The sequence below is a fragment of the Alexandromys fortis genome, unplaced genomic scaffold (genome assembly GCF_014885135.2).
Source record: "Alexandromys fortis isolate MF-2015 unplaced genomic scaffold, M_Fortis_MF-2015_v1.1 scaffold_146, whole genome shotgun sequence".
Classification (NCBI taxonomy): domain Eukaryota; kingdom Metazoa; phylum Chordata; class Mammalia; order Rodentia; family Cricetidae; genus Alexandromys; species Alexandromys fortis.
Window position 1 is genome coordinate 184558 of NW_026068042.1, and position 24511 is coordinate 209068.

The window sequence follows — 24511 nt, forward strand, 5'->3', positions numbered from 1 at the left end:
CTCAGGAAGATGGGTAACTTCCCTCACAATGGCTGTTTAAGAATTAAGGCTGTCCTGGAACCTGGCCTTCACCCAGAACTAAGCCAGCCTTTGGGAAAGATCACCAGATGGAGTCTAAAGGCTCTGCGCCAGGGGACAAACAGGACAGGCTTCCATGTCCACCTTGGTCAAACCTGACAGAAATCCCAGAATCCCAGTACTAGTTTTCTTGTTTTATTAGAATTTTTTTCTTTTTTTTTTTCTCAAAATGTTTTATCTAAAAACAAAACCAAAAAAGAAAAAAAGAAAAAAAAAGGAAAAATGACTGGAAAACTTCATGGACAAAGTGGGAGAAGAAGAGAAGCCCGGAGCAGAAGCCCCAACCTCTCCAGAGCAGTCCGCACCCTGGGGCCAGCCAAGCCAGGCAGCCCCTCCACACCAGCCTCCGCCTGGGAAGAGGGCAGTCACAGTGGTCCAAGGGCCAGAGGGGCTGGGGCCAAGGAGTCACAGGAAATAGTCGGCCACCGGCTTCTTGGAGGGGATGCCACGTGTTTCTTGGGGTGCAGCCTCAAAGATGATGAAATCTTTCTGGAGATGCTCATCCAGTTCCAAGATGGCTGCCACATTCCCACAGCTGGATTTGGGAACAGCACCATTAGCAACAGTGGCCTAGATGTCTACCCTCACCCTAGCTCCTGGTCCTGCCAGCTTACCGGTAGCAGTAATTAGGTGCTGACCACACAGTAAGCACGGTCTCATTGAAGTGCCACTTGTAACCTTCCATCACCAACTGGTGAGCACGGCAGATCATGTCAATGTCATTGGCTGCATTGAACTGGGCCACCACATCACTGCCGAACAGGTAGCCTGCCCCACGGGGGCTCACTCCCCAGCCTGTGGTGTCTGAGACAAGACAAGGACAACATGTGGGCTTCTCTGGCTAACTACTATACCAGAGTTAAAAGCCTGTGCCTCTTCCCTCATCAACCTTGCCTTCTTCTAGGGAATCCTGGAGACAGGATAGCTCTGAGGAGAAAGACTGCCTCATGGCTGGCCTCCTCATCAGCGGCCATACAGTGGACTGTCCAAGCAGCACTTAGTGATAGGAGGCGCTCACAGCCAGAGCACCAGCCATCAACAAGGACTCCTGGCAGTAAGGTCACTTTAGCCCCATAGGGCAGACTGCAGTAGCAATGATGGGATTGGAGGGTATGCTTAGGATTGGTATGCAGAAAGCCAAGCTTTAAATTTCAGTTCTGCCCCAAACAAAATAAGGAACCCTCAGAGGTCACTGTTCTAGGGGAACTGGTTTCCCCTCCAGAGAAGCTACTGTTAAGGTCTACGGCCTCTTTCCACCCTGTGAGCCATGAAACTCAGGGCCACCACTACAGGCCGCAGTACACCACCACTCATGCTGTCTGCTCTTATGGAGGGTCCAGTCAGGCAGTGGAAGGCAGAAACCAGTATGGACCAAACTTGCCCTTCTCTTCCCTGCCCCGACTCTCCTCTTGTCATACACTTGCTTTATCCAGTCTCCACAGCTAATGGGACAGCCAGTTCAGGTGCCGCCCTCACCTTCAGGGTCAGACCACAAGAGGTCACACATGGGTCCATCATGGGGCACCTCTTGCTTCCGGTCAATCGTCCGGATCTGGTCCAGGGTCTGGATGGAAGGGGAGAGGCCCCCATGCACACAGAAGATCTAGAAGGGAGTGTAATACCACAGAGAATGGAGGTGGAAGCCCAGAGTCCCACCATTGCCCCGCCCCCAAGGAGATCCGGCCAACCTACCTTGCCATCGATGATGGCGGACAGGCTGAGGTAGTCAAAGATCTCAGTGCAGTAGCGCCAGACAGTCACTGAGCCATATTTGCGCAAGCACTCATCATAGAAGCCATAGACCTGGGTGATCTGGCGGCTCTCGTGATTGCCCCGGATCAAAGTGATGCGGTCAGGATATCGAACCTAGAAGCAGCACCAAGCCAGGACTGGTTCTAGTCTCCATTCCCCACTTAGCCCCTCCCAAGTCTCCAAGATCTCCAAGATGTATCCACCAGCCTCACTCAGTCTTCACCATGACCTGCCTAACCTAGACTCCTGTTATCTCTTACATAATCATGGTGTCCCTGCCTCACAGGCTCCTAGGGGCCTTTTCCAGAGAACTACAAGATTCCTCTCACCTGCCAGACTCAGGCTCCAGTCCTCAGTGCCCCGCCCCACCCCACCGTGGCCGCTCACCAATGAACTCTCCCAGTTCACTCAACTCCTGCTGCTCCCCGAACACATGGCCTCTGCCTGCTTCCCAGAACTCACATCACCAGTCTCTTCCTCAAGGCTCAGGAGACGGCCCCACTCATGGCCGCAGTCATGACCAGCCCCGCTAAGCACACAGTCCACAGCCACAGCAAAGCTCCAAGATAGGTGACAGGGAGGGTGATGAGGGCAGCAAGTAGTGGCTAAGGCTCGTGTTCCAGGGGTCAAGTGTCCTCACCTTAAGAGCCAGCAGGAGGAGGAAGGTTTCAACACTGTAGAAACCACGGTCCACAAAGTCTCCCATGAAGAGGTAGTTGGTCTCAGGGACATCGCCACCTACCTGGGAGGAGGGATATGGCTCTGCTTGGCCCCAAACTGTCCTTTCTGGTAGCAGTGGCCAGAGTCTAGCTGAGCCCCTTGTCTCACCCAGAGACCATGCAGCCTAAGGCCTCTCAGAGATCATGTCCTCCAGTCCCCCTAGTTCACAGCCCCAGTGTCCCCCCACTCACTCTGAAAAGCTCCTTGAGGTCATAGAATTGTCCATGGATGTCACCACATACCTGGGAAGGAAAAATAGGTAGACAGAGTGGACAAAGGCACAGTCTTTTTGTTCCCAGGGATCATCTTTCAAAACAGCTGTTACTCTCCAGGCCAGCCAGGGCTCTATCACTCCATCTTAGGACCCAAATTCCACCTCTAGTCCCAAATGAGCCTATTCTGGTATCATCTATTGCCCCTCAGTGAAAGCCAAACGCCCTGGTGCAGGAGATGTGTTTTTCCAGGTAGACCTGCAGCAGCGTCAAGAAGACTGGCTTCATCTGTCTGCCCCTGTGTCCAGCACAGTTACTAACACAGGGCTACTGTTTCACAAACTTCTGCCTTGGCTATGAGCACCCCACAACAAATTGCAATTCTTGCAGCACCCTTTATGTTCTTGTGCTGCGCAAGCTAGAACTCAGGGCCTCATGCATACTGGGAAAACACCCCATCACTAAGCTGCAAACTCGCCCACCATCTAATCTTATATCAGGGCTCACCTGAAAGTTGAGAAGCAAGAGGCTAGGGATGTTCTAGCCTCTCATAAATTTAGAGGTGGGGTCTGTTATCAAACCACTTAGGATGTCCATGTCCTCAAAATACCAAGTCAGGCTCCAAGAGACAGAGTACTCACTGTGACTGGCGAGTCCACCCTCTGCACGTTGCTCTCTTCTACCAAGATCTCTCTGGAGACATGAGAAGACCAGGGTCACCAGTCAGGCCAGCCCAGCCCAATTCCTGACCTTTTTTGGAGGGAGGGAGGGAGGACATGAGGTAGTCCTTGAACCTCCATGGGGCAGAAGGAAGTCCCCATGACTTGGTCAGAAAGCACTGACCATGGCCTTCCACCACTCAATACCTGCAGCCAAATGGACAAAGTCCAAGTTCTCACCCCGCCCCCAGCCCTCATTCAAGTCCTTCCAAACAGGCCGGGACATTTCCAGCCTTGATTCTCCCAGTGGTTTCCTCTCAAGAGGAGAGCTCACACCCCTGGGAGGGAGGTCCCTTTTCCTTAGAGCACTGACTGTCCCTAGGCTGAGCTGACCTCACTCCCTACCAATCAGAGCCCTCCTCTCAGGCTATCCAAAGTAAGGGTAAGGCCCAGGGCAGGGTGCCCCAGATGCCTTTTCAAAGGGTTGTGTTGCTCCTTCACTGTTGGCAATTAGAAGGAAAATCAAAACAAAACAAAAACAAAAAAAAACACAATTTTTTTTTTTTTTGAGACTGGGTCTCATTTTGTATCCCTGGCTAGTCTGGAACTTGATGTGTAGACCAAGATCATCTCAAGGACAAGAGATCTACCTGTCTCTGCCTCCTGTGTGCTAGGATTGAAGGACTGCACCACCGTAGCATGAATTTACAGCATATGGAATTGGCTCTAGTTCTTGTAGTGCGAACTACTTCTCAAAATCCCTTCGGCAGTTCCTGCAGTCCACTCTCAGCAGCCCTCCCATCTCCAAACCTGAGCTTAAGCACAGCACTAAGCTCACACGCAGGTCAAGACAGTATAGACAACTGTGTTAGGGTCAGTGTCATGGGATGGCCAACACTGGGCAGATCTCAGGATTCCCAGCACAGAGATGCTGCCTCGTTCAAGGCCAGCTAGAGCCACGTGGGAGGAAACACAGAAGACACAGTCTCTATCTCCACCCCCCACTCCCTGCCACACAGGATTGGAGGGCAAGGGTGAGGACCAAGCTACTGTTCCATTAAACAGGGTAGAAGCCACACTGAAGCAGTTCCCAGAAGAGGCAGGTAACCAGCCTCAACTGTCGCCTGTGTCTTTCCCTTTCACCCCTACCCTGCTTGAAGGTTCCTTCTCACTGTGCTCTGACAGCTGGAGTCTTTCCAGGACTGGCATCTCTTAGAAACCCGATAGCATCAATCCACAAATACGCCATTGGTCCCCTTCCCACCACGAGTATCACCACATCCTGACTTACACTACCCAAAGAGCACGCCAAGTTTACTTCGAGCCCAGATCCACTAGAAGAATATTCACAACCATTTTACTGAACACAACCTGTTCCGCTTTACTGACTTCAAAATCATCACCGCATAAAGTGGCAGAGCAGACTCAAGTTCACTGTCACCGCATCCAAAACTTCCTAGAAAAGCTGCCTCTCTCCATATGTATAGCGCTTAACCCTTTTAAGGTTTTTTTTTCCTTTATTTTATTAGCCACAGTCTCACGTGGTGGCCTCGACCTAGCTGAAGATGACCCTAAACTCCTTAAACCCCCCCCCCACGTGCTTGGGAGTAGAGGTGTGCAAGGACCGTGACTTTCTTATTTATTTTTAACAGGGCCCCACGCAGTAAACCAAACTGGTCTGGAATTCATTATGCCCTATTCTAGTTTAGCTACTATGTTTTTCTTGGGGTACCAGCAGAACACGAGACTGACCCAACTCCATCTTCTTGAATCACAACTAAAAGGACCAGTATTCGGAGAGGCAGTTCCATTCCTTCCTTGCTGATAAGTGGGACAATCATAGTCCGTGTTTGGTAAAGGGAGCACAAAACCACTTTCTCTTTAAGGACTGATGGGACTGAGAGACTTTTTACAAACCACAATGTTTTTTTTTTTTTTGTTGCCTTGAACCAGCTCTTTATTCAAGGCCTGTCTCAGAACTCAGTCTCTCCAAGAAACTTTCTCTTTCGCCCCAACAGGGCAGGCCGGTTTCCCTGAGTTTCCTAAAAACTTTCTGTCACTCGCTCTTGTTCCATTAGAAACGCATCTACATCCGATCCGTGGTTCCTGGGGTGAAGTGGCCCTCGGGACCGCTCCTCTCCGGGAATGCTTCCGGGATGGGACAAGCCCTAAAGTTCTCAGCTTAGTCCATCCAGCCGGAACCCCTGGCCGACCGGCTGGCCTCTCTCCTGCGGGCCCGCGGGCTCACCTGGCCTTAGCGCACAGGGCCTTGACTTCGCTCTCTTTGATGAGCTCGCAGCGCCGCAGTTGCTCGATCTGCCGATCCAGGTCGCTGATTTCCGCCATGGCCCACCCCCCGGCGCGGGTCAGAGTCGGGGCCGCCGCCCCCTCCGGACCGCACAGGGGTCTCCTGGGAAAAGCGAAGGCGAGCCCGCCAATCAGAGGGCCCGTGCGGGAGGGGGGGACTCGATTCTGGGACCGCCCCCCCTCCCCTCACGGCGGCCCAGGACCCTCGGCGTCCCGCTGCCCTGGCCGTACCCCGCCAACTCCCGTCGAACCCCGCGGGCCCGCGCTAAGGACGGTGGCCTAGAGGGGTCTCGGACAATTACCGCCGCTAGGACTCCGGCTGGGTCTCTCCGACTCCCCACTTTCCTTCGCTTTGGGCCTCCGCCACCGTCGCCTCTACTTCCGGCCCCGCCGCGGAAGCAAAGGGAGGCCAGGTCTGTCGCGCGCCGGAAGTGACACATCCGATCACGCCCCTCTCGCGGCATGCGGAAGGAGGAACTAAGGAATCGGAAGTGGGCGGGCGACGGAGTCTTGGAGGCAAGCATTAGCGTATTTCAATTATGTACCCAAATGACGTACGTTCTGATAGACTTGTCATCTCACGTTACACTTTTCTCTTGCCTGCTTTCTGCCCTTCTTCTACGACAAGTCCGAGGGTGAAGCTGCCATGTTCATCATTGCTTTTCCACCGTTTAGAATAAAGCCAAGTATTGCAGACATGTATAGTTGTTCAATGAATGGGCCAACCCTAGCCACGGATCTTGCATGGCGCGGCCCTAAACGTTTGCCACGGGATTTCAGAACCTGGGCCAGGTATGTGGCACACCTATTTGTAATCCCAGAATACAGGAGGTTGAGACTGGATCGTGGATTTGAGGCTGTCACAGCTACATAGTAAATACTCAAAAACAAACAAAACTCACCAAGAAGACATATTTGATAAATACGACTTGTCACCAAGCCTAACTGATCTGAACTGGACCCTCAGGACACACAGGGTGATCAGAGAGAAAACACACACAAGCTTAAGTCTAACTGAAAAAAAAAAATAAAGTGCCTACTCCACTCACACCGAGCTTCTTTTTAAGACTCCCTGCATCCCAAAATAGTCTAACATGTTTCTTCTTGTCTCACTGTGCCTCAGAATGGCCCAAAATTTACAAAATATCCATCTGTGCTGATCCTAACTCACAGCAAATCTTGTCTCGGCCTCCCAAGTACTAATTACAGGTGTTATGCAGCCCACACCCAAATAACTTTCTTTTGCCTGGACATATTTCCTTCAACGTGACGATGGCTCAGGTTAACATGCTCAGTTGCAAAACTAAAAATTTGGTGTTTGAACCAAAGTTCAAATGTGAACCCAGAAAAAGCGGTTTAAGTCTGATTCCCATCTCCCGTTTACTTTCTGAAACTCAAAGCAACACAAAAGCTAAGACCCAACCCTCTCCAAATTCACACTGAAGCTTCTGCTTCCTTAGTCTTCTGACAGGTTACTGATTTTAATCTCCCAAGTCTCCACTTTTGCACATCACCTTTGGAAATTTCGGTTTTTGTTTTTCAAGGCAGGGTTTCTGTGTTCCAGAACTTGCTTTGTAGACCAGGCTGGCCTTGAACTCACTTCTTGTCTCTGCCTCCCGAGTGCTCAGTTGAAATCTTTTTCACTTTTTTTACTGGCCCTCAATTATGTGGCGTAAGATTTGCTTCCCAAAAGCCAGGAGATGGTGGTACACACCTTTGATCCCCGCAGAGGCAGGTGTTCTGTCTACAGAGTTCCAGCACACCCAGGACTACACAGAGAAACCTTGTCTCAAGAAAAAACAAAACAAAACCACACACACACACACACACACACACACACACAAACCACAATCAAAGCTGGGCGGTGTTGGCGCAGGCCTTTAGTACCAGCACTTGGAAGGCAGAGGCAGGCAGATCAAGGGCGTGGTCTACAAGAGGTAGGACAGGCTTCAAAGCTACGAAGAAACCATCTTGGAAGACAAAAGACTGTCCTAGAGTTACAAGTGGTGTGCAAAGATGTGAAACGAAATTTCGGAGCACTAGAGATTTTTTCTTTGAAGTGCTGGTGATGGAACTTATGAATGCCAACCAAGTGCTCACCCAGAGCTGTATTCCCAGCCTGAGCTTGGCTTTGGCTATAGAACATACAGAGAGCCGGGCGGTGGTGGCGCACGCCTTTAATCCCAGCACTCGGGAGGCAGAGGCAGGTGGATCTCTGTGAGTTCGAGACCAGCCTGGTCTACAAGAGCTAGTTCCAGGACAGGCTCCAAAACCAGAGAAACCCTGTCTCGAAAAACAAAACAAAACAAAACAAACAAAAAAAAAGAACATACAGAGAAAGATGAGGACAGCAGAGACCGTGTTTTGATACCCCTACTAAACTGTCCTATGCAGATCATAACTTATAACAGAAAAAGTGCAAAAATCTGTCTTGAAGGGAAATCAGCACAGAAAGGATCCAGAGCAGGAAGGCTGGAGAGACTACAGGACACAACAGTTCAGACGAAACAAGTCCCTATTTAATACCTAGAATCATCAGCCATGTTACATTATTAGAGCTATGATGCGGCTGCACTTCAGAATACTTATTGCTCTTGCAAGACCCAGATTCAATTCCCAGCACCAACATACTGGCTCACAACCATGAATAACTCCAGGTTCAATGGATCTGAAACCCTCTTCTGGCCAAGGGCATCAGGCACTAATTGTACACACACACACACATTCAGACAGACACTTTAAAAAAAAAAAATCCTATACCCAACATTGGGTGGCAAGAATTCAAAGACTGGCCCGTGGTTTGGTGTGGGGCTCTTGTTCTAGCCATCAAGGAACACCAGCAGCTCAAGAAGCTCCATTCTAAACGCGGAACCTGAGTTCTGCAGGTGTAGACCTATGAATTGTGTATCCTCTGTGTGGGAGAGGATTGATTCTTCAAAAAAGATCCACGTTCTCAAAAACCTAAAAAGCTGTTGGCAATTCCATTTCATGTTGCACGCAGTTGGGAAACAGCTGCTTTATCCCACCAATAAACTTTTATCTTGGGCAAGATAACAAAGCCTAGTTAGGAAGGAGAGGGCTGGGGATATAGCACAGTCCTTGCCTAGTATTGATGAAGCCCTGGATTGGATCCCAGCATGGCTTAGACTGGGCACTGTGCCCTATGCTTATAAACCCAGCACTCGGAAGGTGAGCAAATCAGTTACCTTCAATTAGAAGGGGTTACCACACTTCACAGTAGTCTTTCTCAAAACCCTCACCCAAACATACACAGACCAACAAAGCCCTACTCCATCCTTTTAATGGCACAGGAAGAACCCAAAATAAGGCTCTTTCCTAAACTTTGCTACCTCCCTAGCTTCCCCTATACCCTACAAGACATGGACAACAGACTCGCCCTTAAATAGTTGTTTATTGGCAGTGGGCTGGAAGGGATGGCAGAATTAGCATTCGCAGACAACACCACACCAGTCACAAGGGCAGCAAGAGTGATGGATGGGAAAGCCTGAAGGCCCCCTCTTCAAAAGCAAGTGGGTAGGCGGGGGCCTGGAGTGTTGATGGGGCAGCCTTGGATCACCTCTGCTTAGTAGGCATGGTTAGAGATGAAGAGAGATTCGCTGGCTGCGGCTCCAGATTGACCACTTGGGGTGTACTTTCCTTGACAAGCAAGGCTGTTGGCCTAAAAGGGAAGAGAAACCAGGTGAGAGTTCTTCTGGGTGCCCCCTCCCCCTGAACGCCCAGGCACGCGCTCCCACCTTCACGCTGCCTTACCAGGGCTCGCTTGATGTATTCCTCCTGGGCAGCCTTCAGGTTCTCCTTCTTTCCGCCCCAGGCCTTCAGAGCAGAGGCCTGCAGGGCCCGGCCGTAAGAGAAAGTCAAGGCCCATGGCTTCAGCAGTGGGCACTTGTTGATGGCATTGAGGTTGATGGACGCCTCTTCCTCGCTCTGCCCTCCAGACAGGAAAGTGACTCCTGGAGATTAAGGGCAGAAGGAAAGGGGGGGGCTTTCACTAGAGGTGCAGGGCAGGGAGGAGCTGCCAGAAGCTACCCTGGAAAGGAGTCAAATGTGATGGCATAGCTATCCACTTCACCAACCAAGATGAGGGAAGTGGGCCTCACCAGTGACAGCAGGGGGCACTGTGCGACGCAGGGCTGTGACAGTTGCCATGGCAATCTCCTCATTGGAATACTTCTGGGTACAAGCATGGCCTGGGGTGACCATGTTGGGCTTCAGCAGTGTGCCTTCCAGATAGACATGGTGGTCACTCAGAGCCTTGTACACAGCAGCCAGTACCTGGAACAGGGCAGGGTGTGAGGTGAAAGGACCCAGGCCACATTACCCTGGCCACACACAGGCAACCTAACCTACCTTCTCAGTTACATACTGGCAGCGCTTTAGGTCATGGTCTCCATCAGGAAGGATTTCAGGCTCCACAATGGGTACAATGCCATTCTGTGGGGACAGGGTAGTGAGGTCTCTTGACTGGGAACCCCACCTACTAATCTCCACCTTAGCCAAGATGTTATCTTGATGATGATAGTGAATCAAGGCTTCAAAGGCCTCAGCCTCAGATTTTCCCACACTCCCCCCCCCCCCCCCCCCCCCCCCCCCCCCCCCCCCCCCCCCCCCCCCCCCCCGCTCCCTCCCACCACTGCTTCGCAGAGTGGCCTCCACTTGTTTGGCATTGAGAACAGTTGCTCTGGGGGAGGGAGATGTCCTGGCAGATGGACAGAAAGCTAGCCCACACTGGAACCGAATGGCGTAGGAAGTGGTCTACTGTGGCCCAGTCCTTCAGTCCCACCTGCTGGCAGATGCTGGCATAACGGGCCAGAACATTGGCATTTTCCATGATGGCAAGGGCTGAAGGAGTATGCTCCCCAATCTTGAGCACACAGCGCCATTTGGCAAAGTCAGCTCCATCCTTCTTATACTGGGCACAGCGTTCTGACAGCCCATCCAGCCCTGAAGAGGAGGAACAAAACGAAGAGAGGCAGAGGCAGAGTCACGATTCCACTCCGGGCCCCTGGTGAGCTGGTGAGGAAGGGAAGGAGGCAGATCACACTCACCTTGGGTGGTGGTCTCACCATTGGTTCCTGCCAGGGGCACCACGCCTTTATCTACCTGCCAGGATATAGGGCAGCAATTCAGCTCTACCATCCTCCTTCTACCCAACCAGCTTCATCCCTCACTGCAGCCTCTCAGTGCCTACAAATATTTTTTGAGTCCCACGAGGAAAGATACACGTATTATCTGAGAGAACATTAATTGGAGGAGCCTCTCACTAAGCAAACCGCTTCACTGCTTTGCACTTTGACTTTTTCAGCTGTAAATAAGGAAAATCTTATTTAAACAAGCTGTAAAATAAGGAAACACCTTAGAACCATAGGGGCTGTAGAGTTCAGAGATAGAGCACTTGCCTAGCATGCAAAAGGACCTGGGTTCCACCCTAAGTCTGGAGCAGACCATACCTAAATCCCTAGGCCCTGCTAACTCAGCACCCAATCCCTGCCCTATTAATCCGCTTCCCCAGATCCATCTCGAATCTTACACCTCCAGGGCCCTCACCTTAATGCCCACAACACCGCCCTTGGACTTGATAACTTGGGGGAAGGGACGTCCATCATCCGCCTTCTGGTAGAGTGTTTCGTGGAAGAGGATCACCCCCCCAATGCAGGGGTTCACACGGTCATCAGCAGTTAGCAGCAGCTGGCGGTAGAAGCGCCTGTTCTCTTCGGTGTTCTCAGTGCCAATGGACTGCAGCCGCTTAGCAATGCTTCCTGGAGGGAGGATCGTGCGAAAGGACAAGGGGATCAGCCTGCCATCTCCAGCCCCGGGTCCCCCGCCCCTTCCCCCCGTTTCTCCTGCCTCTACCGCACCAGTGGACTCATCTGCAGCCAGGATGCCCTTGCCCGGAGCCACAATTCGGTGAGCGATGTCAGACAGCTCCTTCTTCTGCTCCGGGGTTAGTGCTGGGTATGGGTAGGGCATGGTGCCAGTGACAGCACGTTCCTGAGGGAAGGAGACAGACAGGGACAAGTGGTTAGTTGGGCCATCCTATAGTCTCCCCCGGTAAATGAGGACTCCTTCCCTGGAGGGCAGGGAAGCAGCCCCACCTCCCCTGCCCCACTCCCTAAGGGTCCTGGGCTACTTCCTGTCCCAGAGCTCTCCCGTGCACCCAACTTCCCTATACTAGACCTGCCTCTTCCTGTACCTTTCCTAACTCTGTCTGTTGCTGGGTGTTGCCCAGCTCAGAGTGGGGTTGCTCACTGGCAACTGGGGGAAAGGAAAAAGCCAGAGCCAGGGACAGGCGGGTCATGTTGAAGCTGGACCCATCTGGCTTGCGCGTTGCCATGGGTCACCTTGCCTAGAAACAAAATTGAACCGGGAGTATTTTAGAATATAAGGATCATATAGGGCAGAGAGCCCAATACCATCATCTGAAAGAGCCCAAGAAAGAAATCATCTGTGTTTGAAGTCACACAGCAAAGAGAGGAGATAGAACCCAGATTTTCTGACTGAGGTGGGGCGTCCCTTGTGATCTACCCAGGTCTGGCCCAGGCTTCAAGGACACCCCAAGGTCAGGCTTCTCCCTCCTGGTGGGGGGGGGTGTTAGGAAAAGGATATTAGGAAAAATACAGGGTAATCAAAAACAGAGAGAAAGGGCTATGGAGCTCAGGTGGAAAGGAAGCTTTGCCTCCACACTGCCCAAGGGGAAAGGGTAGAAGTGAGACACGTGCCCCACCCCTTCCCTGAAAAGTGCTCCCGTGTGTGCATCGGTAGCAGTCCCAGGCTCAGAATCAAGGTCACAAGATAAGAAAAAGATAGCGAGGTGTTAATGGGCCACGGAGCAAGGCAGAGAGGAGTTTCCCCTCCTCCACAGGGGCTCCCCCAAAAGGAAGCAAACTCCCCCACCCCATCGAGGAACCCTGACGCAGTCTACGAGCTGACCTTCCCACACCCATCGCTTCTTGGGATCCTCGAACTGGCAATGAGACCCTAATGTTTGCATAGGTGGGGGGAGTCCTTGCAAAAATAAAAAAAGGGGGTCTAATTTTCCACATCATCTTGCTTCCTCCCCCGCCATGACTCAGCGCACGGAGGTGCTGCGTGGCGCAGCGCGCTCCCAGGGCGCAGGCTGGAGGGCAGAAGCTGGGCTGGGGGCGAGCGTGGGGGTAGAGAAGGGAGAAGCGAGGGGCCGTGGGGATGGAGGCTCCGCGCTGCTGCTTTGCCCCCGCCACCGGCCCGGGATCCTACCCCAAGGTCCCTTCCCCGGGCACGTGTCAAATGGCGCTCACCTGGCACAGGAGGGGGTGGGTCTGCCGGCTACGGCGGTGGGTGAGCGAAAGGACAGAGGACCGAACGCGGAGAGAGTCACCAGAACCCCGATCTGCGTGCGTTCCAAAAGAACGCAGCCTATTGAGCTGAGGGGGAAGGAGGTGACGACGGGAGGCGGGGCCTCGGACATTTAAAGGCGCCGCTCCGCCCTCTGCGGGTATTTTTCCTTGCTGGGACACTAAGTGTCCAATTGCAGGCAGGCACTGTGCAAGGCACCGCCTCAAGATGCAACGATAGGAGGCGGCGCTGGGGCGGAGACGAGCGGTCAGAACCCGATCCCTCCTCCGCTCCGCTAGGACGTGACTCGAGCCACATCCCTCGGGTCACCAGGGCCCTCCCTCCCCCAGCTCCAGCCCGGCGCGCGCGCGAGCGTCGTGACTCAGCCGGAATGTGGGCTGGCGAGGGGGTGGGAGTGTCAGAGGGAGATGGTGGCTGGCCTCCCCTTCTAGACCCCTGGCTTCCGGCCTGCGCAGTGGCAGCCTGACATTACTGCGAAGAACCCAGAGGTTCCGCGCCTGCCCGCCTGGTACAGCTACGGGGCGCAACCGGCCCCTCCCCGGCCGGAGCACCCACAAGGAGTGAGAGAGGGCGACTTAGCTAGCGGGGTACGCAGGCAAAGCCTCCTCGGACCGGCGCGCCAGCCACATCGCGAAAGAGTGGCCTAGCCTGGTCCGGGCTAAGCTAGCAGATTGGCGGGAGTCACCTCCCGCTACAGCTAAAACACCATCTTTGAGGAAATGATCGACAAGGGCTGGCTCAAGCCAGACTCGTCTTCCCCGAACCTGATTTTCTTCTCCAAAATAAAAATCCGTCTCCGAGCTCTCTGCCACCCACTTACTCTCAAAGCATCCAGTTCCCTCTGACCCCAATCTGCAGCCCCCATCCCTACCCTGGGATCTGGCGAGCGGCCCACCTGTGGCGCTGTGAAAGAAGCCGGCAGAGCCTGGTCAGCAGCGAGTGAGCCCGGAGGCCCTGGGCTGGGTTATAAGGCAGCGCCTCTCCTCCACCCCTCCCCTGCAGACACCCGCACCAGTGTCCCTGCCCGGTAACCCCTGCCCTTTCCCCACCACGAATCCCGCGGCAGGGACCTATATTTAGGGAAACCTGAGGCTCCTGACATTCATGCCAGCGTGGGGCCCCTGAGTCGGGGAAGAAAATGGAAGCTTTGGTTTGCCTGGAGGGGAGGAGGTGCCCCTGCCCACTCACCGGTCTTTAGAAGAACCTCTTCCTTGAAAATAGAGCGGCGAAGAGTCTCCGGCCTGGGATCTATAAGGCAAAGCAAGTCGGAAGGTTGCTGGGGTGTCTGATTGTTGCCTCCCACTGACTCCTTTGGTCCCCTCCTCTTTAATACAGGCAGGATACTCACCTCTTAAAATAACTGGGAGTCTATAGGCAGGCTGCGACTGGCTGTCCCTATATCTTGATATTCCAGGTTGGCAGAGCCCTCTCATACAGTTGACTAGGTGAGCAACGTCCTGCATCCTCACCTTCACTTATATATATAATTTACCAGGGAGGGAGGGGGTGAGGGGTAGGGGCACTGGGCCGAACATCAGCCCCTTTCGGGCCCCTTTTCCTTCCAACCCTCCGAAGGAACTGAATTCAGCTGTCCAAGGGCTCTCAGAATTCTGTCCTGCAGGGAACCAGGCCCTCCACTCAAGGCTCCCAGGTTAGGCTGGACCTGCCAGCTGTGATTCCAGTGGCCTAACAGTGGTGTCCCGAGGGCCATTTTAGAGGGGGCCCTAGGGGCTGGCCACTCCCCAAAGAACAAGCCCCCCACTCCCATCCTTCATCTGAGCTTGATCTCGAAACAGAGGCAGTTGAGGCTCTGGCAGTCCGGAAGCTGGCAGGCGCAGGCACAGTCACACAAGGGGCAGCATTGAGGACATCGAGGAGCCCAACCCTGAGGGAGAAGAGAAGGTGGATGAAGCAGCACCAGGACTTGGGTCTGCTTTCCTCCAATTGGAGAAGGGAGGTCTCCCTGCCCAGGGGAACAGAGGGTTCCATCCACCTTCTCTGGAAACAAAGCAATTCTCCACGCTGAGAATTCAGCAGTGACACACGGTAGTACACTAGCCTACTCCATAGTGACACACGGTAGTACACTAGCCTACTCCATAGTGACACGGTAGTACACTAGCCTACTCCATAGTGACACACGGTAGTACACTAGCCTACTCCAGTAGCCTCCAAGCTCCAGTGTGCAGGGGCTCCGTGGGTGAGGAGAGCAGACCAGTGAAGAACGGGCTTTAAATATGACTAGAATTTGGGGGAGTCAGCTCTGCTCTGCTCTGAGCCCTGTGCAACCCAGAGGAAGCCAGGACACGGAGAGCACATTTCGATCCTCATGAAGGTAACTTCTGGGATTTGGACTTCTTTGCTGGCATCAAACCAAACTGCAAGATGTCTTCCCTTCTTCCTTCCTTCGTGAGACAGGTTCTCAGTGCATAGCTCACGCTAATCTGGAACTATGAGACCTAGGTTGGCCTCAAAATCCTGACAATCCTCCTGCTTCCACCTACCAAGTACTTGGGGCTTCTGTTGGCCTTTGTTTTGAGGCCAACAGAATTTCACTGTGTGGCCTGCCATAATGGAACTCACTTACTTCCACGTGGATCTCTGTAAGTTTGGGGCCAGCCTGATCTACATCCTGAGTTCCAGGGCAGCCAGGGCTACATAACAGCAGTGGCTCTCAACCTGCCCAACGCTGCGATCCTTTAATACACCTCCTGTTGTGGTGACCCTCAGCCATACAGTTATTTTTGTTGCTACTCCATTACTAATTTGCGCGGTGGTGGCATACGCCTTTAATCCCAGCACTCGGGAGGCAGAGGCAGGCAAATCTTTGTGATTTCGAGGCCAGCCAGAAATGTTCATGTTTTCCGGTGGTCTTAGGCAACCTCTGGGAAAGGACTGTGTGATCATGAAGGGGTTGTAACCCACAGACTGAGAACCAGAGACACAGAGAGCTCCTGTCTCAAGAAACAAATAAATAAATAAACCTGACTTTTTAAGCCAGGTATCATGACTTGAGCCTGCAATCCCAGCACTTGGAGGAGAAGGCAGGAGAAGTTCAAGTCAGCCTGAGCTACACGAATTGTCTCTAAACGACAAACAAGACAAACAAACAAAAATAAAAAGAGGGGCTGAAGCAATGGCTCAGCAGTTAAGAGCAATCTTCGCTCTTCCAGAGGACCTGAGTTCAGTTCCCAACACCTACATAGTGGCTCGGAGTCATTGTAACTCCAGATCCCAAATTCCAGGGGCTGTGACACCTTTTGATGTCCTTAGGCACACACGGTGTAGGGTTTTCCTCAGGCAAACCACTCATCAATAAAATAAATCTAAAGAAAAAAGGCTTTTTTTCCCCTCAGTGCGTATAATCTAGGACCTATGAACATTAGGCAAATGCTCTACTTATGAACCACTTTGAATGGGGAAGGGAGCTTTTTACAAAACAAAATGGAAATGCGTAGTGATTTGCCCAAAAGAACACAACCAAAGAGAGAAACTGGCTTGAACTGGAGTTGGTTTCCCTGGGCCTGGGATTCCCTGTGCCTATTTTCCCAAGGCCAGGAATGTTGGCTTCATTCTAAGGCTTCAAAGGCAAGGATAGTTGGTCTCATGTTCTCTACTTAGGGTGAAGACACGCTCAACAGGTGTTTGAGCCACAGATAGATGCTGAATGTATAAACTAAGCTAAGCATATCACTTTGCCTTCTTTAGGGAAAGGCAGAAGAGGGCCTCTCAACTCCAGGAGAGATGACTGTCTCGTGGACATAATGTCCTGAGAGATAGGAAGGGACATTCAACACGCCAACCCTCGCTCCTCTGGCCTGGGACTGGGATGATCTGCAACTGCCCCAGGCATGGATGGGAGGCAGGCCAAGGTACTGGCGTGGACACACCCCAGTGGCTGTGTGACAGAAGGCTGGCTCCTTGAGGCCACGAGCAAAGCTAGTGACAGCCACAGTTGCATCAGAAACCGGGCCAAGCCAGGAATAGGGAAATGACCTTTCCAACAGCTGAGATTTCGGGGTACTGTGTCAGATGACCAGAGAGATCGGCTGTCAGGAGAGGCTCCAGCAAGGGGGGGAGCCCAGCCAGCCCAGGGGAAGGGGTCTAAACTGGCCTGTTACTGTCAACAGGGGCGAAGGCTGTCAGTGGAGGGGAAAGAGAAGTGGCTTCTTTGTGTAGAGCATGGTTTGGGCATCTCTGGGGATGAAGTGGGGTCTGTGGGTTTCTAGAGGATCACACCACCACTCTGTGTACAGAGCCACTGGCCAGAAAGAACACTTCACTGCCCTTACCTCAGGAAAGAGGGTATTAAAAGCGTCTTCTGGCTCTGTTCACAGAAGGGTTTAGTCCAGCCATTAATAACTGGCTAATGGATTTCTTGACTCTCACGAGCAATGGGCCCTGGAAGACCTCTGCTGTTTTAAGTACATTAATGACTTTGCAGCCTGTTAACCCCTGTGTTCTTGGGTGGGGTTTACCTTTTGGACTTCGGGAGGGCAGGACATTTTACTGGCTAGTTGGTGCTCACGCGCTAGAATAGTAAGACCTAGGTGTGAATTCTGCCTGGCTAAATTATGTTCTGAGCCTCAGTTTCCTCGTCTCTCAGACAGATATCGCACTGACTTTTCAGAGTGCCAGTGGACCGAAATGAGATCCTTAGTGAGCACTTGGTGAAGGGAGCCACACCTGTCGTCTGGTTTCCCCACTCGCTCTGTAGCCCAGGCTGTCCTCGAACTCACAGAGATCCATCTGCTTCTCCCTCCCGAGTGCTGGAATCAAAGGTGTGTGCTACTATGCCCCGCTTTAGCGGTAGTTCTTAATTCTAACATACATCCGAGTTACAGGAGCTTGTGAAAAAGTACAGACTAGAATCCTGCCCCAGATCTACCTACAAGTGAGCGAGAGGCCTGGAGGCCTGATGTGCGAGGTCCCTCTTGTTTTTGGTCACCCCCTTCTGTGCCTAGAACTGTCTGCTCATTTCTCTCTGCCCTTCACCACATTGTAAGCCCTGGGAGCACAGGGAGATGGTCTGGTTTATTTGTGCTGAGCCCCCAGGGTCAGCACAAAGCCTCACACGGTGGCTTCGTGTGTACTGTACACATGAGGGAGGGAAGAAATGAAGGCTCCATCATTCAGAGAGCAGGGCTCTCCTACAGAGAGGAAGAAAACCTCGGGTTTGTGGTCTGGCTGGAGCATCTGACCCCAGGCAAAGGAGTCACCCAATCTTCTGTGAGCCTCAGTGTCTACACTGGCCAAACAGACAGGCTCTGTAACCTTTTTGGCTGGCATTGTTACTTAAGGAACCCGGAGAACAGAGGTACTTTAATATCCTTGGAGGGAAGACAGATCAAGGACGGGGCGAGCTTGGCCTCCCCTTGGTCACTCTATATCTCTTTCTGGATCCAGCAGGAACTGGACAGGACCAGTTTCTCGTGTGCACAAGGTTCTGAAGCCCATGCACCAACAGGTGGGAGACCCTGTCTTCTCACAGGTCCACGAGATTTTGAAGCCCTGCACCAACAGGTGGGTCTTCTCACAGTCAACCTCAGCACTCAGCTCATCACTTTTCCTGAGAAGCTGCATCCCTGACTTGTCACCCCATGTGGACAGATAGGGAAGGAGACAGTGTCAGGACCACGAATCATCCTGTAACTCCTTGAGATAGGTGTTCTGGATCCCTTGGGCCTCTGCACAGCAAGTTCTAGCAGTGGCTTCATAGTGAGGGTGAACAGCTATCTTTTTTTTTTTTTTTTTAAGTTTTTCAAGACAGGGTTTCTCTGTATCTTTGGAGCCTGTCCTGGAACTAGCTCTTGTGGACCAGGCTGGCCTTGAACTCACAGAGATCCGCCTGCCTCTGCCTCCCGAGTGCTGGGATTAAAGGCATGCGCCACCACCGCCCAGCCAGTGGCTATCTTCTTTCAAATAGACTCAGAAAGAGTTCTGAGTCTGATGTGGTTGCTGGGAATCAAACCCAGGTCCTTTGGAAGAGCAGCCAGTGCTCCTATCTGCTGGGCCATCTCTCCACCACTCAAATTTATTTTTGAGATAGGGTAGCTTGCCCATACTGGCCTTGAATTTCCTATGTAGCTTTATCTTGAACTTCTGATTGTTATTACGAGCATTCTGACCTTGTGTGTGTTTGTGCACACGTGCAGGCCTGTTGCCTGTGAACCGGAAGGCATCCACACCTAGTTTACGTGCTGCCGGGAATCAATCCAGTGCCTCCTGCACACTAGGCAAAGCTGGGAACTAGGGTCCCAGCTCAGCTGTATCGCCAGCCCTCATCATTTATTTTGAAAGTCAAAACATCTGCCAGGGATTTGCACCAAGCACAGTCAATCCAAGTTATGAATTTGCTGCAGCTCAGTCTGTTACCCCCTGCTAAGGAAGGTCATCACTCCAAGGACAGGAACTCTGTTGTCTTAATCTCTGAGCCCAAAATAGTCCCTGTCCAAGAAGGTAGTTGATCACACTGAACATTTTTAAACCCACAAACATAAAAACTGTTGTCTTCTGTAGGTCAGCTTCTCCCTCGAGGATTCTACTGCAGCTTAAACTGTGGAGCCATTTGCGAGCCAAGGCTTTTCTGTGTAACACTGGGAAAGCCACAAGCATCCCCAAGCCCTCTTATTCCTCCGCAAGGAGAGCAGAAGAATACATCTATAGCTCCAGGTTCAGCAAGGACACATGGCCAAGTGTGATGTGCAGTTGAAATGGTCATAAGGAAGCAGACTGTGTGGCGGGGCTCCATCTTTGCAGGGAGGGAGGAATGCACGGTAGTCACGGTGAGGCATGAGGGTAGCGCACACACACAAGGAAGGCAACTTCACAGAGCACCTGGAAAATGACCGCTCCTCCTATCCTGCACCCTCCCTTGTTTCCTGTGATGCTAGCCGAGTGCTTTACCACTTTGCCTTTCTACCTGAGTATTTCGTAGACAATACCTTTAGTAATAAAAATAGATTTTTATTACAAAACCCACCTATAATCCCAGCACTGGGGAGGCAGAGGCAGGAGGATCTCTGTGAGCTTGAGGCCAGCCTGGTTTACTTAGTGAGACCCTGTCTCAAAAAAGCAAAGCCAAACAAAACAACTAAACCAGCAAAAACCCAGCCTGCTTGATAATTAATATGATTTAATTTTAGAAATAAAATTAAGCCTTCCACCATCTTAGCACCTATGAAGTCCTGCTGGGAACAGAACTTCTAAAAGGCAAATATGTCTGGAAGGCCATGGTCCCGTGCCATTTCAGCTGGCTAGTAGCGAGGTCTCTGGAACCAAAGGGGGCCCCTGGCTCTGAAGTCTAGAGCTGGTTACGGCTGAGATGAAATTTAATTTTACTTGGGAAGAGACGCGCTAATGTGCATAAAGGAAGAACAGCACTGCCTCCTAGAAGCACACTGAAAAGCCAGAGTGGTCTGGGGAAAGGGAACTCAGACCCACGGAAACAGTGGCAGGGTTCATGCCAAAGTCAAAGCAACTTTCTCGCCAAGGCCACTGGACACAGACTCCTCTCTGTCTTTAAACTAACCACAAGGAAGTAAACAGAAGTGAAAAAAATTACAGTTAAGCCAGGATGTTGTGGCGCACACCTGTAGGCTCGGCACTCAGGAGACAGAAGCAAGAGGACCAGGAGTTTAAGGCTAGCCTTGTCTGCAAGACCCTGCTGCAAATGTAAATAAATCCTCATCTCTCAGAGTTGCTGGTGGAAACAGTACACAGCCTCCAGCAGTGAGCTCTCTGGAATATATCTCCCAATGAAGAGAAGGCGTCTTGTTGAGGTCAGTGCGAGGTCCCAGGCCACACCAGACAAGCACTTCACTTACAACCCTGTTTTCTTTTGACTACTTTGTTCAGAAGTCCTGATTATGGGTATGGTGGTTCACACCTTTATTCCCAGCACTTGGGAAGCAGAGGCAGGTGAGCTCTGTGAGTTCAAGGCCAGCCTGGTCTACACAGTGAGTTCCAGGATAGCCAGCACTATATAACACAGAAACCTTATCTCAAAAAAAAAAAAGTCTTGATCATGCACTGGGCATGTCACATAAATCACACAAATTATCTTTCTCCAGCTGCCATCCTATTTTCTTTTCTTTCAAGTACCATTCATCTCCAGACACAATCTGATATGCGGCCATGTTGCCTTTAGCTGTCTGTCTATGACTCAGTACCTGGCCTAGGGTTGGGGCTCAGTAATAAATGTGCTGGACAAAGAAATGAAGGCCCGGACCATGCCCAGACCAGAGGGTTAAGAACGCATTAAGAACGGAACTCACAGCTTCGCTGGGATGAGGGCAGCAGGCATCCAGGTAGTGGGCTGGACTGGGCAGAGGGAAGTCGCAGGCTTCTGCGCAGCTCCAGCAACAGTCCTGGGTCTCTGAGGCAGTCTGCTTCCTGCACGGGGAGCTGCAGTCTGTGCAGCAGCCCTGAGCCTGGGAGATGACAAGACTCAGGATCTGGACCAGACAGCAGGGACAGGTAGCCCTCCTCTCTACAAGGGAAGGACTAACTGGAGATAAGAAGGCTCTCCTGGTCCCACGAAAAGGACAGATGCGCTGACTAAATGGCAGGTGAGGGGACACACTAATCACCAGGTTCCTGGTCCCGTCCTGCCCCTCCAGGCTCCTCACCAGCAGGCAGTGCCTGGTCAGCAGCACCAAGCCCAGCAGCAGCAAATACACGCCCACAGCGATGAAGACGATAGCCGGGATGGGGAGCAGCAAGGGAGGGCTGCTGATGGACGCTGGGGCTGGATTCCATGGGCCAGAGGAGGTCTGGATAAGCACAGAGGAGGAGGGGCGTGAGGTGGGGCAAGAGCTGTACAGGATGCCAGGAGGGGCACAGAGCTAGGTGAGAGGTCCACAGGGCACTGACTCACCTCCGCCCTGTCCCTCGGCCATCTCAGCCATTCTCATCTTACTACCAAGTACCTGCTGTCGGTTTAGAGATATCTGCGAAACACTGCTCTCCTTTGTAGAACACTTCTCTGCACAGATTTTTGTATCTAGCTCTGATCTGACAGGTCATCTTTCTCTGCCCTCGACCCTCTTCTAACTCATTTCTTTCTTTTTATTTTTTTTTTCCGAGACAGGGTTTCCTCTGTAGTTTTGGAGCCTGATCTGGAACTACTAGCTCTGTAGACCAGGATGGTCTCGAACTCACAAAGATCCGCCTGTCTCTGCCTCCCAAGTGCTGGGATTAAAGCCGTGCGCCCCGCTTCTTCTAACTCATTTCTTTTCACATCAGACTGCCCTGGCATCTCCACCAGCGACTCCCAACAACTGCTTGTTTCAGGGACAAAGCTTCCCCACCCTAGTCCTAGCTACTCTGTCCCCCACCCCATACCCTGCAATCAGGCTCCATCCTCTCTCTGGCCCCTAGGCCTCTGCTTGTATTGCTTATTATCTCTTTGATTGCTAGCACACTATCTTGCTAGGGATCCCTAAAACGTGCCACCTCCCGGGAAGTGCTCCCTGGGCACTGTCTCACAGCTCTGGTCCAGAGCTAAAAGGGATAGAAAGAAAGCCCCCTCCCCAGTCCAAGCTCAAAGGCAGGAGAGCACATAGCACTGGACTCACGTCCATGGGGCAGGTCAACACTAGTCCGTCCAGGAGCTGCAGAGAAGAGAAGATTCTGGGCTCAAAGCCGAGTACCCTTAGGCCGGAGTGCCCAGTCTTCCCTCTCTTCCTGAGTGGGAAACCTGAGGCCCACGGATGGCGGCTGAACAGGCGGGGGTCTCGGGATCCAGCACCTTCTCTTTGCCTGAGCCACGCCCTCAGCAGTCCCTAAGTCCCGCGGGCCGTTTACAGATTGCACGCTGCCTTGGGTCCGAACCGCCAAGGCGCCAGCACCGCCCAGGAGCTTGGCGCTGCTTCTTGCCGTTGCCAAGGGGACCACAGTGCTTCCACTACGGCGGCCGCAGAGATCCAAACTCTCTATTCCTGCCTCATTGTACTCTCCTTGCCTTTTTCGACCACGTACCTTAGGTAATCGCCACCATCCCGGCTTTCTCTCCAGAATTGGAAGTAGCGAATTCTCGCCACCGCTGGCTCAGGAAGGATGCTCGTCAGATGCTGGAAGTCGGAGGAGGCAGGCTGGGTCCACTTCTGCAAAGGGAGAACTGCCTGCTTCAGACATACTGCGTTTTTAAACTTTATTTTCTGGAGAAGGGCAAGAGCAGGATCAATTGTAGACAAGGAGCAAGACTCCTCCAAGTCCCACGAAAAAGCAGATGCTCTGACTAAATGGCAACGGTGTCTCACGATAAAAGCTTGCAAGTGAGGGGATCACCAGGTTCCTCGTCCCCAAGGCCTTCCCTTTCTTCTCTGCCAGGCCCCTCTCACTTCACCAGGGTCAGTCCACCCGTCCAGTGTATCTTGTCCCCTCCCCCCACCCTGCTTTTTGCATTTTTCTCTCCTTCATTCACCTTTTGTTTGCTAAGACGAGGTCTGTGACCCAGGCTGACCTGAAACTCACACCATGTAGTGTGGTTTGTTCTGGGCCTCACAGCAGCGACCTCAGCCCACTGAGTGCGGTGCTCACACCTGGTCCTGTTCTATGCTGAACCACCAACACCCACTGACTGCAGGATAAAACACAGCCTTAGCAGACTCAAAGCCATCTACTCAGCCTCCCCTGGCTTCTCTCCAGAGCTCGGAGAATAAAGCAAACTTCCTTCCCTCCTGCTGTCTTTCTATTGGAGGACAAAGCATACAGACATCTAGAAATAGATACGACTTTGTGTCTGATCAGTTCTTTTGGTAGTCCATGGAAGATCTACTTCAGGGATGCTGAGCCATGCACTGTCTCAGCTCTGAGGCCTCGGGAATGCTCTGCCCTCTGGCCAAAACACCCTTCCCTTTCCCTCTCTTGAACTCCTTCCTCGTCCCTCAGGCCTGTGCTCAGCTGTGCCCTTTCAGGGTCTTGCTGCCCACTTGAGGCGGAAGTTACCATGTTGGGCTCCGCACTCTGCAGCCTCGTCCTAGGGTACTGAATGTCTCCATTTCTGCCTGGCCCCTGGGTCAGACTGCCAGGGCCGCACTGCTTGTCCTGATTCATCTCCACTACCCAAGCTCTTAGTACTTGGCCTTGGGACCACCCAGAAGACAACAGCCCCTAACACTAAAGACTCTAAATCCAGCTCTGACTCTACCTACTGAGGGGGCGTTATCTGGCACCTGTTCCCTTGGCTGCTGCTGTGCTCAGTTTCCCTGTCACTCCTAACCTTCTGGTTGCATATGTGTGCACGCACGTGCCTTTGCACACAGACACAGCTCTTGTGGAGGCCTGTGATACAGTGTCACCCACACCTGTTATGTGAAGAGATTCCCTCCCCTGATGTACTTACCACAGCTGCTTCCCCTGGACTTCCTTTTCATTTTATATTTTTTATTTACTTTTTATTTTATTTTAGGTTGTTTCTCTCCCCCC

At 52.3% G+C, this 24511-nt stretch overlaps 3 protein-coding genes across 7 annotated transcripts; all 3 read right to left on the reverse strand.

Moving 5' to 3' along the window:
• Window positions 1-200: 200 nt before the first annotated feature.
• On the reverse strand, window positions 201-6183 carry Ppp4c (protein phosphatase 4 catalytic subunit). 2 transcript variants are annotated; one of them, XM_050166065.1, is made up of 9 exons: window positions 6031-6183; window positions 5670-5831; window positions 3404-3455; window positions 2742-2792; window positions 2471-2572; window positions 1771-1944; window positions 1555-1681; window positions 693-882; window positions 201-613 (listed from the first exon to the last, which is right to left on the reverse strand). In XM_050166065.1, the coding sequence occupies exons 2-9, from the start codon at window positions 5765-5767 to the stop codon at window positions 484-486; spliced, it is 924 nt and encodes a 307-aa protein (XP_050022022.1). In that variant the 5' UTR covers window positions 5768-5831; window positions 6031-6183; the 3' UTR covers window positions 201-483. The 2 variants fall into 2 exon arrangements, with proteins under 2 accessions (XP_050022022.1, XP_050022023.1); XM_050166066.1 differs by lacking the exon at window positions 6031-6183 and having other exon boundaries at window positions 3404-3512; window positions 5670-5806.
• Window positions 6184-9121: 2938 nt separating this feature from the next.
• Window positions 9122-14292, reverse strand: Aldoa (aldolase, fructose-bisphosphate A). Of its 4 annotated transcripts, none has more exons than XM_050166038.1 (9): window positions 14270-14292; window positions 11605-11737; window positions 11294-11505; window positions 10795-10849; window positions 10530-10690; window positions 10097-10180; window positions 9847-10021; window positions 9500-9699; window positions 9122-9407 (listed from the first exon to the last, which is right to left on the reverse strand). In XM_050166038.1, the coding sequence occupies exons 2-9, from the start codon at window positions 11714-11716 to the stop codon at window positions 9312-9314; spliced, it is 1095 nt and encodes a 364-aa protein (XP_050021995.1). In that variant the 5' UTR covers window positions 11717-11737; window positions 14270-14292; the 3' UTR covers window positions 9122-9311. The 4 variants fall into 4 exon arrangements, with proteins under 4 accessions (XP_050021995.1, XP_050021993.1, XP_050021994.1 ...); XM_050166036.1 differs by lacking the exon at window positions 14270-14292 and adding an exon at window positions 13977-14110; XM_050166037.1 differs by lacking the exon at window positions 14270-14292 and adding an exon at window positions 13953-13974.
• Window positions 14266-22922, reverse strand: LOC126515963 (keratin-associated protein 4-3). Its single transcript, XM_050166039.1, has 5 exons — window positions 22660-22922; window positions 21712-21855; window positions 21358-21513; window positions 14430-14966; window positions 14266-14329 (listed from the first exon to the last, which is right to left on the reverse strand). The coding sequence occupies exons 1-4, from the start codon at window positions 22663-22665 to the stop codon at window positions 14853-14855; spliced, it is 420 nt and encodes a 139-aa protein (XP_050021996.1). The 5' UTR covers window positions 22666-22922; the 3' UTR covers window positions 14266-14329; window positions 14430-14852.
• Between the last annotated feature and the right edge of the window lie 1589 nt (window positions 22923-24511).